At 44.0% G+C, this 15,683-nt stretch overlaps 1 protein-coding gene across 1 annotated transcript in view; it reads right to left on the minus strand.

Moving 5' to 3' along the window:
* dnah12 (dynein, axonemal, heavy chain 12) overlaps window positions 1-15,683 on the minus strand; it is a 357,153-nt gene that overhangs the window by 140,342 nt on the left and 201,128 nt on the right. Inside the window, exons 40-41 of the mRNA XM_041191445.1 lie at window positions 14,006-14,261; window positions 9,691-9,990 (exon numbers count right to left, since the gene is read on the minus strand). Coding sequence (XP_041047379.1) covers window positions 9,691-9,990; window positions 14,006-14,261 — 556 coding nt within the window. The remainder of the gene's footprint in view (window positions 1-9,690; window positions 9,991-14,005; window positions 14,262-15,683) is intronic.

Raw genomic sequence — 15,683 nt, forward strand, 5'->3', positions numbered from 1 at the left:
TTGTCAAATATTGATTTCTCAAAGTTACTGATACTTGCCTGTATGATCGGCAATACTTCAAAACGCATACCAGCTGCTTGGACTGGACTCACAACCTTCAGGTCAGCACTCTGCAGTGAGGAATCTTTTTTGGGCCTGCAGGTTTCAGGAAGCTTTCCCTTAGCCTGGGAATGGGAATTGAACTCTCCAATGGAGGCACCTCCTCTGAGGAGGAAGGGAGGGCTGGAAGGGGAAGAAGGCCAGGAATGTACATTCAGCCTCCAGGGGAGCCACCTTTGGGAGGACAGGCACCGGCACAAGGGGCGCAGGGCCAAGAGGTAGTCCAAGGCAGAAGGCCGCAGAAGACGCCACTATCCTGCTGCCAGGATATACAGGTGGTGAAGCAGCTATCTCAATATGTCTGAGGTGCAGTGCTGAAGGAGGCTCCATCTCTCAAGGAAGATAGTCAACTATATCTGTCAGATGATCGGGCCTGAGATCTCCGCAAACTGTGTAGGTGGACACCCCATGCCAGTGGCTCTGAACGTCACAGCTGCCCTCAATTTCTATGTCTCTGGCTCCTTCCAGGTGGGTGATCTTTGCAGTGTTTCCCAATCAGCTGTCCACAATTGTATCAAGCAGGTTACAGACGCTCTTTTCAGGTGTGCATTGACCTTCATCCTCTGCCGTTGGGACCAGGCAAGCCAGACAGAGCGAGCCAGAGGCTTTGCCGATTTCTCTGTGTCCAGGGTGCTATAGACTGCACACCTGCGGCCATCAAGGCGCCAGCAGAGGAGCCCGGTGCCTTCGTCAACAGGAAGGGCTTCCACTCCATGAACGTGCAGATGGTGTGTGATGGGAGATCTCACAGTTTGCGGAGATCTCAGGCCCGATCATCTGACAGATATAGTTGACTATCTTCCTTGACGTGCAGATGGGATGCAGATTCTACAAGTTTGTGCAAGATACCCAGGCAGCTCCCACGGCGCCTACATCCTCAGACACTCCTGGGTGCCGGGGCTCTTCAGTGCTCCAGCCTGGCTTGATGGATGGCTGCTGGGTCCCCTCAGAAGGTGGCTCATGACGCCTCTCCGCCGTCCAAGAACAGAAGCTAAGCAGCGGTACGATAGGAGTCACGCCTCCACAAGAGCTGTGGTAGAGAGAGCCATTGGTCTTCTCAAGATGCGCTTCTGATGCCTGGACCACTTGGGGCGCACGCCAGTACCTCCCAGATCGTGTGTCGGTGATAGTGGTTGCATGCTGCACTCTCCACAATCTTGTGCTGCAAAGGGGGGACGCTGTGGATGATGAAGATGTCGACGCTGTGGCTGCAGCTGCACACGATGAGTCCAACAGTGAGTGCAAGGATGAGCATGCACAGGGGAATGCTGAGAGGGTAGATGCTTACCCAGGCATACTCCAGGGAGGCATGGACACCCAGGGGGCTTTATTCCAACGAACCTTCAGCTAGCACACCACATATGGACCTCCAGGACAAGCCTGGGCTGTAGGCTCCATACTTGATACCTAAGTGCAAAATCTGCCTTGTTAGGAACATTAATTAAGGCCCTTTTTAATAAAGGTAAATGTCCCACAAAACACTCATAACGTTTTTGGAAACCATCCACCTGCAGAAGAAAAGAGGCACCCTCAGCCATGGTGGCATGTCTGAATTTAATATTACAACCAAAGGAACTTAATGAAACAAAATGACAAAGGTATTAAAAATCACACTAACTCATAAAGACCTCATCTCAGGCCAACACAAAAGCACCAGTGATAAACCCATGGTGTGCCTAAGGTGCCTTATGTTTACGTTTTTGGGTGCTACGTCTTGGTGCTGACCCATCACTGGGAGTAGTATCTGAGACAGCCTGCAAACTCTGCTGTCCTGTTGGCCTCGATGACCTTGGCAGCCGTCTTCTGGCCCATGGAGCCTGTGCTGGCCCCACCTGGGAGGGAGCTGCCAGTTCCACAGTTGGCATCTCCCCGGTCGTCGCAGCCTTGTCAGATGCAATGGTCACTGGCAGAGGGGCGGAGGAACTGCCGCCCTCATCCGGAGCGCCCAGAGAGGAGCCCGTAGAGACGACAAGCAGCTGCTGCGCCAACGTGAGATCACTTTGGACGTCCCTGTTCACTGTGGATGGATGGGCACTGAGCTGAAAAACTTGGTGCCCAGACCATCTCCCACATTGGCAATGACCAGCTGAGGTCAATGCCAATGTGAGGGCTTGCTGGTTGGAGCACATCCCCAAGAAGCCCTGATGGATCTCCCAGAGGAGCCTCTCCACGAGAATTACCACTCTCTCCACGGAGGATGCATGGCACTCAGCCATGAGGCTCATTGCTTCGGCAATAGTCTACATAAACTCCTCCACCACAGGCGCCAAGCCAAGCATAGCCTTCTGTATCTCCACCATCTGCTCCCGCACACCCTGCCGCATTTCCTGAGCTTGCTGCGTCATGGACAACTCCAGTGACACCTCATCAGGCATCGACAAGAGCATGTGCCTGGTCCCCTGCAGTACTCTGACTGCTGGCACCATGGGCATTCTCTGTCTCTGCCAGCTTCTCCAGTGACTGGGAAGTGCCCTCACTGCTGTGCCAATGTTCTAGTTCCCACTGAGGTGCCTGTATCTGCGCTGGTGCCTGCCTGACAGAGAAGGTGTGACTTCAGGGTCCTCAGGAGTGAGAGGGGGTCTCTGCTGCTCCTCCTCCTGCTCCAATGATGCTGAAAGGAAGAACAAGGATATTGGATCAATTAATGTCAATGTGCATCCCTGGCCCCCTGATCATTATGCGCTCATTCTTCCATACACAACAATCAAGCCATTTTGCAAATTTCAATTAGTGAACATTCGACACTGCCATGGCTGTTGGGAGAACAATAGTGACCTCACTGCTGGGCATACATACCTGCCTCACCAACACTGGTGGACCTGGGCGCATGGTGCCTCTTCAAATCTAGGGCCTCCTGCTCAAAGCAGCTGAGAATCACCAACTGTGCCGGGCCACTGCCACTCCTCACCCGCTCGGCTGCATTATGTGCATTTTTCTCCTGAAAAGGAGAGAAGAGCAGTGATTAGTGCTACTTGTACCTGGAATCTCTTCGTGGACAGCCCACCCCAACCAGAGTGGAACATTGCGGGGCTCCAGTACCTCCTCACCCCGCTGTTGCCAAACACTCACACAAATATTGCTAGCCCTGTCCTCTGCCCCCATCCTCTTGCCCAAATGCTGCCTACATCACACTAGGCACCACACCATCTACCCTTCCATAGCAAGGAGGTGTAAGTACATGGAGTGCAGAGGACAACAGATCGATCGGTGCCATGCCACCTTGAAGCTCCCTTCCCAGCATGTCATCACCCTGACTTTGACATGCCCTGGAGTTCCAGCACTGAGCCTAGGTGCAGCTCCTCCAGGTTGCCCCCAAAACAGTAATGTGGGTCTCAGTGTACCACATGCTGCGGAGCAGAACCCATCTCTTCACCACCCTCTCAGGGCAATATCTGCTGGCCTACCCAGCGAAGGACACATGCCGTCAATGATTCAATGCTGTCACTATGCTCAGACTGGGTGTGGGGTGGGGGAAGGGCAGGGGGGCACCAGGGAGGAAAGCCTACCTGCTGGGTTGTGACCAATACCTACATGGTACTCAGCCTTCCTGAGCGCAACAGGTCCTTGAAGCGCTTGTGACACTGTATCCAGGTGCACCGTACCATGTTGTGGGAGCTCACCACCTCTGCCACCTCCTCCCAGGCACATTTGGTCATGTGGGGGGAATGATGGAGGGGGGTCCTCCTCCTCCCATCCCGGGGTAAGGGGACCTCCCCTGAAGAGGGCAGCAAGGCAATCATTTGAAAAACGAGGAGCATAGTGCCCCCCTGCCCTACCCTCCTGCCTGGCCTGTTCACCAGCAGTGCTCTGGGGAGCCCTTCCACTGGCCATGATTCACAGCCTTTGAAAAGCTGCACCATTGGACCCGGTGGTCATTGCAATCCCGCCGCCGCCCACTCACTCCCGCTGTCCTCAGGAGCTGTGATTCACGCTGGGTGGGCCTTAATTGGCCCACCCACGTAAAATGGACCTGATTGAGTTCACGCATGCTCTGCCCCCCACCGGCCGCCAGGTGGAAAATTCTGCCCATGGATTGGTAGACTCATGGCATTTTCTATACCCATCAGCAAGACAATATTCCTTTTTCTCTCCTGTTCACTGCACCAATTCGCATATTGACTGTATTTCCTTGACAAGAGGCGACTCCCATTTATTCAATCTTGCGAAAACAATAATTTTGCAATCGCTGATCATACCCCCTTAGTTTTAGCAATACGATTCAATGACCAACCTGTTTCTCATCCATCGGCGTCTTGGTTCTTTTCTTCTGGCGAACCCGGATTTTACTAAATTAATTTCCTTGCAAATAGATACTTTCATTGAACTTATGTTATGATCCAAGCTGAGGTTACCCCTGGGCAAAGCTGATCCCAGAATGGAACCCAGCTTGTTCGATCTTAACTTTTATTTTTGTTTGTTTAGATACCTGGAGAGTAGCTACTGAACAGAAGCATAGGAGTCACATGATGACTTTTAACAAAAGCATAAAACATTTATTCAACAAGAAAAGATTAACTATATTATAATACTCCTTCACCCACAACTATACCTTTACAGATGTATACAGATTTGTAAGGATAACACAAGTTACAAAAGCTATCTTACATTCTAATGTTCACAGTAAGTACACAGTCCCTGTAAATCTATGGCACCCTGTGGTCAGACACACCACACTCTGAAACAAAGTGACAGGTGCCACTTCAAACAGATGCTATGGATCTTTCCTCAACTCCCCCCAGACGCTTGTCACACCGTGAGCCAACCAGTCTCACTGAATTCTGTCCTTCACACAAGGGATTCCAATCTCCAATCTCTGGGGCCTCACCTTGGAATCTTCTCCCAAGCTAACGTTTTCGCTCAGACACCTTCCACAAAGGTTCACCTCCAGTGTTTCGAATTCTCCTGATGTTCCTCTTCCCTGGGTCACCACATGCACTCAAGCTGTCTTCCATGCACTGTCTCTCTCCAACTCAGCCTTAACAGTACATCTCTGCTTCCACATGCCATAGCAAAGAATTACAGACCTTCAGTTGTATCTTTGAACCTTCTTGAAAGGTGTTCTCACTTTAAATCTGAAGCTCGGAGCCTTTCTCTCTGCCCCTCACTCTTAACTTCACTTAACAGGACCTTTTCCCAGGTTCCTGTCCTTCAACTAGAAAGTCTTCTTTGGACTTTCTCTTCTTCCACTCCCTTGACTTTTGGGTTTTTTCTTAGCTTGGGACTTGCTATGTGTCCCCTTTTAGGCTGATTCTGCTGTACAGCTGCTTTAAACCAACTGAGCTCAAATAGCTTCCAAAACAAACTGCTGTCTTTCTTCTTGTGTGCGTGTGTTTGTGGGAGAAACCTGCCTATCTGGCTCCCTGTTGTTAGGCAATAGCACTGTTCTTCCTGCTCTTTTGTGTTTGCTTTCACTTTATATGGCTCGTAAATGTCTCAGAAATGCAAGCAGCCTTTTAAAGTGAAACTAAAACTCCATTTGACCTTTCTTAACACAGATACAGAAATGCAAATCAAACTTAAACTTTAAAGCTAAAACTCATTCACAAATACAAGCATAACTTACTTAAGCTATCTCTTTTTCCTAACACTTAATACTACTCCAGATATTTCTTTGCTACTGTTTGGGAGAATATGAAGGCTTCCCTAGACGGACAAATAATTTCAAATACTGCTCAACTTAACAAATGCAATACCTCAAAATTGTCCTAATTGATTGACCAAATTCTCTTAGTGGACCAACAGTATGCTATTGCACCTAACCCAGTTTTACACAAACAGCATCTGGCTCTACAGACGGAATTTGATCTTTTTTCCATTAAACAAACAGAAAAGCTTAAACTTAGATCATGTGGTACATTCTATGAGCATGGTGAAATAACCAGTAGGCTGCTGGCTCACCAGCTTCACTAGTCTGCTTCCTCTCAACTTATTACTTAAATTTCCACTTCAACAGGATCAACCACCACCAATCATCAGGAGATCAATGATCAATTCAAACCTTTTTATTCCACTCTTTACACCTCAGATTCAGATCCTGGTTTAGTTCATAATTTTTTTGATAATATTGACATCCCATCTCTAATGTCTGACTCTATGAATGTGTTAGAAGTACACCTTTCCCAAGATAAAATACTAAAGGCAATTAAATCCACACAAAGTAATACAGCACCAGGCCTAATGGATTTCCAACAGAATTTTATTTAAAAATTCTCATCCATTATTACTGTTTCTGTTTTCGGAACACTTTTTCTCTAAAACGCTCTCTCCTTTGCTGCGCGAAGCATCTTTGTCTATTCTTTTAAAGAGGGATAAGGATCCTCTGCATTGCATTTCATACCAGCCTATTTCCCTTTTAAATGCAATGTCAAGATACTAGCTAAAGCCTTAGCCCACCGCCTTGAACCTGTCCTTCCATCTATCATCGTTCCTGAACGGACAGATTTTATACAGGGTAGGCAATCCTTCTCTAATTTGAAGCGTCTTTTCAATATTATTCAACAACTCCTCTCCCTGAGGTTTTTATAACAATGGATGCAGAAAAGGCTTTTGATAGAGTGGAATGGGACTACCTTTTCTTCACTCTTCAAAAATTTGGATTTGGACCCATTTTTATAAAATGGATAAAACCATTATATTCCTCACCGGTTACTTCAGTGCGTAGAAATAATATACACTCTAAACTTTTTGACCTCCATAAAGGTACTAGACAGGGTGGTCCCCTTTCCCCCCTACTTTTCGCTATTGCACATTACAATTTCACGACGGACCTGTGGATATATATATATAAGGTGTTATAAGGGGTGGAGTTGAGAAGAACTCTCCCAAAATGCTGATGATCTGCTTCTTTACATCTCTGACCCAGTCTCATCTCTCCCACATATTTTTTCTATTCTTGAGCAATTTGGTCATATTTCAGGTTTTACAATTAATTTGCAAAAAAGTGAAATTTTTCCCATTAACTCTATTGCAAAGAGTTATCTTCTTTCCCTTCCCTGCCTTTCAAGGTCTCAGTAAACAGTTTTAAATAGTTAGGAATTTTAATTACTCTTGGAGATCTTTTTAAGCTCAACTTTGACCTTTTATTGGAATGTCTGAAGCAGGACTTGGCACGTTGGTCTAGATTACCCCTTTCTTTAGTTGGTCATATAAATTCTGTAAAGGTGAATATTTTGCCAAAATTTCTATACTTATTTCAATGCTTTCCATTGTTTATCCCCATGCATTTTTTGTTGCAATAGACAAATTAATTTCATCCTTTATTTGGAATAAGAAAACATAAAGTTTTTCTACAAAGACCCAAGTATTTAGATGGTTTGGCACTGCCAAATTTTCAGTTTTATTATTGGTCTGCTAATAACAGTAATATTTCTTGTTGGCTTCATTCGGACTCAGCTAGTTTAGTGTGGAAGCATCCTGTTAATCCACATCTCTACCTGCTCTGCTGTGTTTCTCCATTCCTTTCTCAGCCAGTCACTTTTCTGCAAATCCTATCGTTAGACTTAAGATTTGGACCCATTTCAGAACACATTTTGGGCTACAGTCTCTCTCTTTATGTAGTCCTATTGATGTAAGTCATTTACTTTCACCTTCATTAAGAGATGCTGCTTTCAAGGCTGGCACGTGAGAGGTCTCAAATACTCTTGCTAACTTATACATTGATAATAGTTTTGCTTCTTTAGTCTCTGTCTTTCAGAAATATGATATGCCCTGAACACACTTCCTTCGCTACTTACAAATCAGAGATTTGCAAAAAAAAATCACTCAGTTTCCTTTACTGCCCCCTCAATCATCGATAGATATTATATTAGAACTAAATCCTTTTGTTAGGGGATTCATTTCCAAATTGTATTCTCTGATTTTTTCACGACACTGCCCTTCATTTTCTACCTGAAAAACTCTTTGGGAGCAAGAATTTGACTCCAACTTATCAGAAGATAACTGAAGCCTATTCTCTCTCGTGTACATTCCTCATCTGTATGTGCAAAACATGGGTTGCTACAATTTAAAATCATACATTGTATCCATCTATCCAAAGTGAAACTATCTAAGATTTATTCAAATTTTGATCCAACTTGTGACAAATGTCATACAGACCCAGCCTCTCTAATTCATTTGTACTGGTCATGTCTAAAACGGTTTTGTTTTGGACAAAGATTTTAAATCACTGTCACATATTTTTAATAGCAACATTGAATCTTCTCCTAATACAGCACTCTTTGGAGTGGAACCAAATGGCATCCCTGTTACAAAAATTCAGACTGATGCACTCACCTTTTCAATGTTATTGGCTAGACACATTATTCTATTAAATTGGAAACAGTCTGCCCCACCTTCTTTTACTAATTGGATACATAATCTTATGCAGTCCATGTCCAAATGCAACAAGACCTGGACAATATCCAGGCTTGGGCTGATAAGTGGCAAGTAACATTTGCTCCATGCAAGTGTCAGGCAATGACCATCTCCAACAAGAGAGAATTTAACCATTGCCCCTTGATGTTCAATGCCATTACCATCACTGAATCCCCCACTATCAACATCCTGGGGTTACCATTGACCAGAAACTGAACTGGACTAGCCATATAAATACTGCAGCTACAAGAGCAGATCAGAAGCTAGGAATCCTGTGACGAGTAACTCACCTCCTGACTCCCCAAAGCCTGTCCACCATCTACAAGGCACAAGTCAGGAGTGTGATGGAATACTCTCAACTTGCCTGGATGAGTGCAGCTTACACAACACTCAAGAATCTTGACACCTTCCAGGACCAAGCAGCCTGCTTGACTGGCATCACATCCACAAACGTTCATTCCCTGCTCCACCAACGCACAGTAGCAGCAGTATGTAACATCTACAAGGTGCAGAAATTCACCAAGACTCTTTAGACAGCACCTTCCAAACCTACGGCCACTACCATCAAGAAGGACAAGGGTAGCAGATAGATGGGAACACCACCACCTTGGAGTTCCCCTCCAAGTCACACATCATCCTGACTTGGAAATATATTACTGTTCATTCACTGTCGCTGGGTCAAAATCCTGGAACTCCCTTCCGAATAGCACAGTAGGTGTGCCCACATCACATGGACTGCAGTGGTTCAAGAAGGCAGCTCACCACCACCTTCTCAAGGGCAACCAGGGATGGGCAATAAATGCTGGCCCAGCCAGCAGAGCCCATATCCTGTGAATGAATAAAAAAAAATGCAGAATCTTAAACTTGAGAAAATAAAATACACTATAAGAGAGTGCACTGACAGAAAGGTTGCTAAGCTCCATATTATCTTAGATTTTTTGAGGAACTACAGCTCTCTACTTTCATATTACTGACCCCAATTAGATTGTATGTATTATATAAGGTGAAACTATATCTGACCTATGATTGATGTTGATTTTCTTATTATTTATTTTTGGGGGTGCTGGGGAGGGTGTTCTTTTTCCTTTTTCTTCCTCCTACTTCTCTTTTCCTTTATCTTTCAAATGTAAGTGTATTAAATTATTGCTATACTGCAAGTTTTTTTTTGTACTGTTACTCATTATGATTGTTGTTAAAACTTAATAAACAGAAATCGAAAAAAAAAGAAATCAGACTCACATGTCCGGTGCCATGTTTCAAATGCTCAAATATGGAATCAAAGCTCTCTCTGAAATGATCTTTCACAATGGTCTTCATCAGATTAAATAACCAGGTACGGTCCAGATCATCCACCAGGCGATCATAAAATACACGGAAGACCTCATGCACAAACAGACGAACTAACACACGCTTATTCTCAATTGACTCTTTCTTAATAAGCAAACAGCCTTGGATAACTCGCGAAAAATCTCGCAAGTTAAAGGTGTAGTGGGATTTTGTAGGTGTAGGAAGTAGATTTTCAATAGCTTTTTTATATACCTGGAAAAGAGTGAAAGGAGAACAAATTTGAAACATTGGAAGACTGTATAGTCCTTACCTTCATTTTTGTGCTCAAATAGATATCATTAATTCATTATTTACCAGATGGGTGCAGAACTTCAATTTGTTCAACTGCAGGATCTTTTTTGTTAATGCGACAGGAGGTTTAGCAGATGATACTCATACAAGGAACACAAAAAGTTAATATGTAGTTATAGCAATCCATTAGAAAAAATGGCATTGCAAGGGGATTGGAGTTGAAGAATAAAGAAGTCTCGCTACAATTGTACAGGGCTTTGGTGAGACCACACCTGGAATACTGTGCACAATTTTGTTCTCTATATTTAAGGAAGGATATAATTGCTTTGGAGACAGTACAGCAAAAGTAGTGTCTGGTGAGATAGTTAATGCATTGGTTTTAATTTTCCAAAACTCCCTAGATTCAGGGAAGATCCCACTAGATTGGACGATAACAAATGTAACTCCATTATTCAAAAAGGGAGGGAGACAGAAAGCGGGAAACTATAGGCCAGTTAGTTTAACATCTGTCGTGGGGAAAACGTTAAAAACTATTATTAAAGAAGTTGTAGCAGGGCACTTGGATAAGCTCAGGGTCATCAGGCAGAGTCAACATGGTTTTGTGAAAGGGAAATTGTGTTTCACCAACTTATTGGAGTTCTTTGTAGCATGTGCTGTGGATAAAGGGGAATGTACTGTACTTAGATTTCCAGAAGGCATTTGATAAGGTGCCACATCAAAGGTTATGTTGGAAAATAAATGCTCATGGAATAGAGGATAACATATTGACATGGATAGAAGATTGGCTGACTAACAGGGAGCAGACAGTAGGCATAAATGGATCTTTTACAGGTTGGCAAGATGTAACAAATGGTGTGCCACAGGGATCAGTGCTGGGACCTCAACCGTTTACAATTTATATAAACGACTTGAATGGGATGATTGGCAAATTTGCTGAAGACACAAAGATAGGTAGGAAAAGAAGTTGTGAAGAGGACATATGGAGGCTACAAAAAGATATAGATAAGTTAAGTGAGTGGGCAAAGATCTGGCAATTGGAGTATAATGTGGGCAAATGTGAAATTGTCCATTTTGGCAGGAAGAATAAAAGAAGCATATTATCTAAATGGTGAGAGAATAAAGAGCTCTGGGGTCAGAAGGATCTGGGTGTCTGAGTGCATGAATCACAAAAGGCTAGTATGCAGGTACAGCAAGTAATTAGGAAAGCTAATGGAATGTTATCATTTATTGCGAGGGGAATTGAATACAAAAGTGGGGAGGTTATGCTTCAATTGTACAGGGCACTAGTGAGACCACATTTGGAGTGCTGTGTACAGTATTGGTCACCTTATTTAAGGAAGGATGTAAATGCATTGGAAGCAGTTCAGAGAAGGTTTACCAGACTAATACCTGGAATGGGTAGGTTGTCTTATGAGGAAAGGTTAGACAGACTAGGCTTGTATCCACTGGAGTTTAGAAGAGTGAGGGGTGATTTGATTGAAACATGTTAGATCCTGAGGGGTCTTCACAGAGTGGATGTGGGGAGGATGTTTCCTCTTGTGGGAGAATCTATAACTAGGGGGTCACTGTTTAAAAATAAAGGGTCGCTCATTTAAAACAGAGATGAGGTGAATTTTTTTCAACCAGAGGGTCATGAGTCTTTGGAACTCTCTTTCTGAAAAGGTGCTGGAAGCAGAATCTTTGAATATTTTTAAGGCAGAAGGGGATAGATTCATGGTAAACAAGGGAGTGATAGGTCATCAGTAGTAGGTGGGATGCAGATTTCAGGTTACTATTGGATCAGACATGATCTTATTAAATGGCAAAGCAGGCTTGGGGGGGGGCTGAATGACTACTCCTGCTCCTTGTTTGTATGCACAATTTCCCTTGATTGGTTCCTAGGATGAGAAGATTTGCCTATGATAAGAGGCTGAGTAAATTGGGTGTATACTCTCTGGAATGTAAAAGAATGAGGAGTGATCTCAGTTTTGATTCAAGATTATGGAAGGAGCTTGTCAGGGTTGATACGGAGATGTCATTTTCCCTGGTTGGGGAATCTAGAACACACAGAGGCACCGTTTCAGGATAGGGGGTTGATTATTTAGGACTGAGATGAGGAGAAATTTCTTCACTCAAAGGATTATGAATCTTTGGAATTTTCTACCCCAGAAGGTTGTGGATGTGCCATCATTGAATGTATTTAAGGGAGATTGATATATTTTTGGTCTCAATAAATCAAGAGATATGGGGAGCAGGCAGGAAAGTGGAGCTGAAGCCCAAGATCAGCCATGATTATATTAAATATTGGAGGTGGTGGAGACTCGATGGGCTGTATGGTCTTCTCCTGCTCCTATTTCTTATGTTCTTATGTATTCTATTCACACATATATCATCCAATAATGAAGAGAATAGGTTGGATTTTCTATTTATTTATTAAAAGAAAGAACATTCTAATGAAACACAATAAAAGAGATGGCTATCCAAATCCATCTATGGTGCACCAAATAATAAAAAAAAGTAACAGGTTCAAATGTATGTCTCCACTCTGTCGCCATCACTACATTTTAAAATTTCAACCAACCCTGAACACAATAGTTGGAAATGGTTCAGGGATAAGCTCGATTGCCCCTCAGATTCCCCAGTGGAAGTGATGAGCAACATAAAAGACAGCTGCTCATAAAAGGGTGGCATGTTACAATAATACTCAAATTACAAAATATTATCAGATATATTTTCCATCATTTATATCACAATAACGCTGGACAGGAAGAATACCGGTTCTTGGCATCCACTGTTTCTATATACTGGTGGGAGGATTTAAATTTGAAAACCAGGAAAGCCTGTTTAATCAATCCTACAAGCTTGAGCATTTTAAAACGGTTTACAAAATATTGTAGGGTAGAAATTGGATTAGCTTTTTTCCCAGTTTCACGTGCCAAAAGATCTTTCAACGCAATGGGCTGAATGTTTGCCTGTCGGGCGGGTGGGCCCGACCCAATCTCCGGCAGGTGGGGAGCCAATCCCCATCGGTGAAGCGGGCCTTGCCACCATTTTAAGTGGGCGGGCCTGCGGACGTCCGGCGGGAAATGCTATGCGCTTCCTGTGCGGGGGGGTGCAATTCCCCAGATGCGAGAGTGTGCGAAAGAACGCACATCTCCCTGAGGCTAAGTGCTGCCTCAGGGAGATCGTTGAAAGGTTTTCAAACTTTAAAAATAGAAAGATAAAAAAAATCATGAACATGTCCCCCTCACGTGACAATGTCACACAAGATGGGACATGTTAATAAATTGCACAAAAACTTTAATAAACTTTTTAAAAACTGACATGAAACCTCATCCCGCCAGTGGGTGAGGTTTCGTGTTTTTTCAGAAGCCTACTGGGGCTCCTGACCTGCCCACCAACCTTAAGGTTGGACGGGCAGGTCCTTTAATTGTTTTAATTATCCTGTCAATGGCCTCAATTGGCCATTGACAGATCGGCAGGCGGACAGCTGATTTTGCTGTGTACCTGCCTTCCTGCAGATTTAAATGGGGCGCGATGGCATTGGGGGATGCCCACCTCCCCCCCGCCCCGGACGTCATCCCATGTCAGCAAGTGGGCCCCACTCCCTTCTCACCAACATAAAAATTCAGCCCATTGATTTCGTGGTAGGATGCCTGTGCCAGAAATGCAAATAAAATGTGATAGGCATATTGGTTAAGCCCAGGGCTTCCCAAACTGTGGATCGCACCAACAGCTCGGACTGTTTTCCGACAGCTGCGAGGCCCTTCTAAATCCTCACGTTTTTTTACTTGATGGATGTAGCCTAATGAGCTACTTTCTGAAGTCTGATTGCTGCAGCAAAGAAAGTCTGTGAAGGAGGGGGGAGATGGGGGAGTTGAAGTGAAGGAAGTGGGAGACGGGATGAAGGAGGAGACGGGGTAAAGGAGGGAGAAATGGAGAGGTAAAGGGAATTTTTAAGTTTCTGGATGCACAAGTTTATTGTAAAAATGCTTACCTCCAATGTAGCATTAACAATCTGATTTCCAATTGTAAAGAAATCTGTAGGAAATTCATTGCTGCGGAGGAAGAAAGCTACAATGTTTGAGAAAATACGGACCATAGTTTCATCGCTAAACGTATTGAAGGTACAAATATTGAAGTGGCGTAGGAATCTAGGAGTAACAGGATTTCGACCACCACCTGGTGGGCCCATGGCTGAAACCAGTTGTATATCAACCAGGGTGATCCTACTCGTGTCCTTCAGGTCATACCTGGAATATAAAAAACAAATAAAAATTGAGAGACTTAGGAAATGGCCTTCAGATGCACAGGGTAGAATTTTGGAAGCCCTCTGCTGATGGGAATGGAGGGAAATAGGCCTGGAATTTCCTGGGTGTTTGCTGGCACTAACCCACCACCAGATCATTTAAGGAGGTTGGGTTCCAGGCAAAATGCTGCCTGCCTGCCTGCAAGTGGCAGGTTGCCAATTAAGGCCATTAAAGGGCCTATTGAAGCTTCTTTTCCATGCCTAAAGAAATTTTCCAGTTTTCAGGCAGGCCTTGGAGAGGTCAAAATGTAACCAGTGAAAAGAAGTGGCCTCCCAACAGCAGACCAGGAGGAACACGCTCCATTTCACTATTTAAGCACTACACCAGAACCTCCCACCCTCGGCAGCCGACTTACAAATAGCCATAGGTCAGTCTGTCCCCCCTTCACAAAGACAGTCTGGCAGCTCTGGCCATTTCTATTCTCAAAGGTTCTTAAAGTGTTGAAAAGGCTCTTCCAACTTGAGGTTCTCTCTCTCTCTCTTACCTGCATCAGCAGGCTTCCACTCTAAGTACTGGAGGGCCTCCTGATGACCCTCCAGTAACTCTTTCGAGTACAAACCCATTTCCATCTGTTCCTATTCAGATGAAGTGACATTGTTTCATAGTTTGGCATTGTGAGATTTGAACTCTTGATAGTTTTGCCATTGTGAGATTTGAACTCTTGATAATCTTTTAAATCTTTTAAATTAACCCATTTCCATCTGTTTCAGATGAAGTTACATTGTTTCATAGTTTGCCATTGTGAGATTTGAACTCTTGATACTCTTTTGAGTAAACCTGTTTCCATCTGTTTCAGATGAAGTTACATTGTTTCATAGTTTGCCATTGTGAGATTTGAACTCTTGATCTTGGGGTTACAAACCCAGTAACATAACCACTTGGCTATTTAGGCCAAGCATTACATTGTTTCATAATTTGCCATGGTGAGATTTGAACTCTTGATACTCTTTTGAGTAAACCTGTTTCCATCTGTTTCAGATGAAGTTACATTGTTTCATAGTTTGCCATTGTGAGATTTGAACTCTTGATCTTAGGGTTACAAACCCAGTACCATAACCACTTGGCTATTTAGGCCAAGCATGACCCTCCAGTAGCAGGAGCTCACCCCAATGTCCTTAATTGGATCATGAGTGTGGCCTCTGATTATTAATTGGCAAATCCAACAAAAATCACATTGGCCCACTCTGTGCTAGGTCGGGACCTGGAAATGAACCCAACTTTGGGGTCCCGACCCCAAAACAAAACAGCCCAACCACTTCAAATAACCTTATAATATATTTTGGTGAGGGGATGGTGAAAAGTGTTAGTCTATTTTGTGTGAAGAGTTGACAAAAACATATTATATAGAACCTCAATCACCTTGTT

This window comes from Carcharodon carcharias, chromosome 7, assembly GCF_017639515.1.
Source record: "Carcharodon carcharias isolate sCarCar2 chromosome 7, sCarCar2.pri, whole genome shotgun sequence".
Taxonomy (NCBI): Eukaryota; Metazoa; Chordata; class Chondrichthyes; order Lamniformes; family Lamnidae; genus Carcharodon; species Carcharodon carcharias.